Source organism: Mus caroli, chromosome 5, assembly GCF_900094665.2.
Source record: "Mus caroli chromosome 5, CAROLI_EIJ_v1.1, whole genome shotgun sequence".
In the NCBI taxonomy this organism is placed as follows: Eukaryota; Metazoa; Chordata; class Mammalia; order Rodentia; family Muridae; genus Mus; species Mus caroli.
The window spans coordinates 117466244-117468917 of NC_034574.1; the positions used below are offsets into that span (position 1 = coordinate 117466244).

Sequence of the window (2674 nt, forward strand, 5' to 3'; positions counted from 1 at the left end):
AAGACACCTGTCAGAACGGACGAGCAACAAATGCTCTTAACTGCCCAGCCATCTCTCTAGCCCAACCCTCCTCCTCTTTATTAGAGAGAAGTGTACTGCACTAACAGAGAAGTTCCTTAAACAAAGATTTACTTTTAGCACGCCAAGTTGCTGGCTGACATCAGGCCCTCCCGCCTTGGAGCCATGCTAACAAAGGGTTCACTAGCACACAGACTTTACTCTAGGCCCATAACCCTTGACCCATCACTGAGATGGCTCTGGAACTGATGACTGGGCAGAAGGTGGAGACAGCCTGGCTTTGAAAAGACAACCACATGGCCTATTACACAAACTGGACATGGTGGGAGGTAAAATATTTCATCACACTGCTTACAACAGCGTGCAACTGAAAATTTACTACTTTTTTTAAAAAAAATTTTTCCTCTTGTTTCTCAATACAGGGTTTCCTCTCTGTAACAGAGCCCTGACTGTCCTGGAACTCACTCTGAAGACCAGGCTGGTGATGAAATCAGCGATCCCTCTGCCTTCCAAGTGCTGGGAATAAAGGTCTGCACCACCACACCTGGCTGAGAACTCAACTATTTCTGGAATATTCCATTTAATATTTTTTAGACCCTAGTTGACCATGGCAAGGTAAAACCTAGAATATAGAATAGTTCACCTATGAGGAATTATGATATCAATAACATGATTCACAGTACTTGAGTGAGACAGATTCTCCTTCAGTGAGCAGAATCTTGCCCACACCTTGCCAGGATCTGTCCAGTGCCCAGACTTCCTCCTGGTACTGTTCCAGCTATAAAAGGAGCACGGGACTTTCCTACTGGCTGCAACCACATCCCATGAGAGAGGAGAACCTCCCCTTCCCAACCCACAAGGTCTCATGCTCATGATGTAGCAGGGCATCCAGGTGACTCACAGCTTCTTTATAATGGTCCTCTCCTCCTTCTCGCCGTTGCCCACGGCAACCACAGCATCCTTCTCTCTTCTTCCTCCTGGAGTTTCTCTGGGTGGAAGTAGACCACTGGGGAGACAGGAGGCGAGTCAATAGTTGTACTCTGTCTTGCTTTCCTAGGGTCTTAGTTCAGTGGTAGGGCACATGCTTAGTACACACCATGCCTCAGATTCCATCCCTCGACACCAGAAATAAATAAAATAAGGCATCCGTTGTCCTTGTCATGTGTTTTGAGACAAAGTCACATGATGTAGACAAGGCTGGCCTCTAACTTACAGAGATCTATCCAGCTGCCTCTGTCCCTTGAGCTCTGGTATTAAAGGGGTGTTCTATCAAGGCTGATCCTGTTGTCTTTTTTGGGTTTTTTTTTTTTTTTTCCAAGACAAGGGTTTCTCTGTATAGCCCTGGCTGTCCTGGAACTCACGTTGTAGACCAGGCTGGCCTCTGGCCTCGAACTCAGAAATCCACCTGCCTCTGCCTCCCAAGTGCTGGGATTAAAGGCGTGCGCCATCACCACCCAGCTGACCCTGTTGTCTTGAATCAGGGTCTCATTACATAGCTCAGGATGACCTGAACTCACAATCGTCCAGACGTACGTTAGGATTACAGGTATGGATGAGCGCCCATGCACAGACCTCTTTCTTTTATGTTTGTTTGTGGAGACATTTATGACCTTCCTGCTTCTACCTCTGGAGTGCTAGGATAACAGGCACCCTCCCCCTCACACACCCCCAGCCTAGATTTCCTTTTTTTTTCTCCCTGAAAAGACAGGGTTTCTCTATGTAGTCCTAGCTGTCCTTAGAATCCTCTCTATAAACCATGCTCACCTAGAACTCACAGAGATCCACTTGATTCTGCCTTCCAAGGCTGGAATTAAACACTTGCACCACCCCTGCCCATATGCCTGCACACATCTTCCCGTTAGACTGTCAAGGACCTTTGCCACCAAGGGTCCACACTGTCTGGTGCCGTGCAGCTGTGCGTTCCACTTGGTGCCTGACACATAGTGGGTGTTCAATAAACTGGGAGAGCACGGTAGCCAGTCTGTGATGTGGTGAGCATCCAAAGCCACCATCGAGAGCCCACCTCCTGTAGCACTGCAGTTCCTCCTGCACCAGCAGCAGCTGGGACTTGAGCTTGTTTCGCTCCTGCAGCACCTCCCTCAGCTCTTGCAGAGTGAAGCGGGGACGGTTGGGGTCTGTCAGATCCACTACCATCTTGTCCGGTCCCAAGTTCACCTGAAAGACAACATACGGACAGGCTCAGTCACCATGATGGGCCACACTGGTCTCTGAAAGGTCCCACTACTGCTCAAACTGAGAAGGACTCGAATATTGAATAGATAAGACACAGGAATGGATAGGGTTCATCGATGAAAACCAGCATATATTGGGCTGGTGAGATGGCTCAGAGGGTAAGAGCACCCGACTGCTCTTCCGAAGGTCCTGAGTTCAAATCCCAGCAACCACGTGGTGGCTCACAACCATCTGTAACAAGATCTGACTCCCTCTTCTGGTGTGTTTGAAGACAGCTACAGTGTATTTACATATAATAAATAAATAAATCTTAAAAAAATAAAGAACCGGGGCCTAGCAAACACAGAAGTGGATGCTCACAGTTAGCTATTGGATGGATCACAGGGCCCCCAATGGAGGAGCTAGAGAAAGTACCCAAGGAGCTAAAGGGAACTGCAACCCCATAGGTGGATCATTATTATGA

General features: G+C 48.1%; 1 protein-coding gene across 1 annotated transcript in view; it reads right to left on the reverse strand.

Annotated features, from left to right (window-relative positions):
• The window catches only part of Rilpl2 (Rab interacting lysosomal protein like 2), a 16137-nt gene that overhangs the window by 4500 nt on the left and 8963 nt on the right, over positions 1-2674 (reverse strand). Inside the window, exons 2-3 of the mRNA XM_021163252.2 lie at positions 2042-2193; positions 920-1024 (exon numbers count right to left, since the gene is read on the reverse strand). Coding sequence (XP_021018911.1) covers positions 920-1024; positions 2042-2193 — 257 coding nt within the window. The remainder of the gene's footprint in view (positions 1-919; positions 1025-2041; positions 2194-2674) is intronic.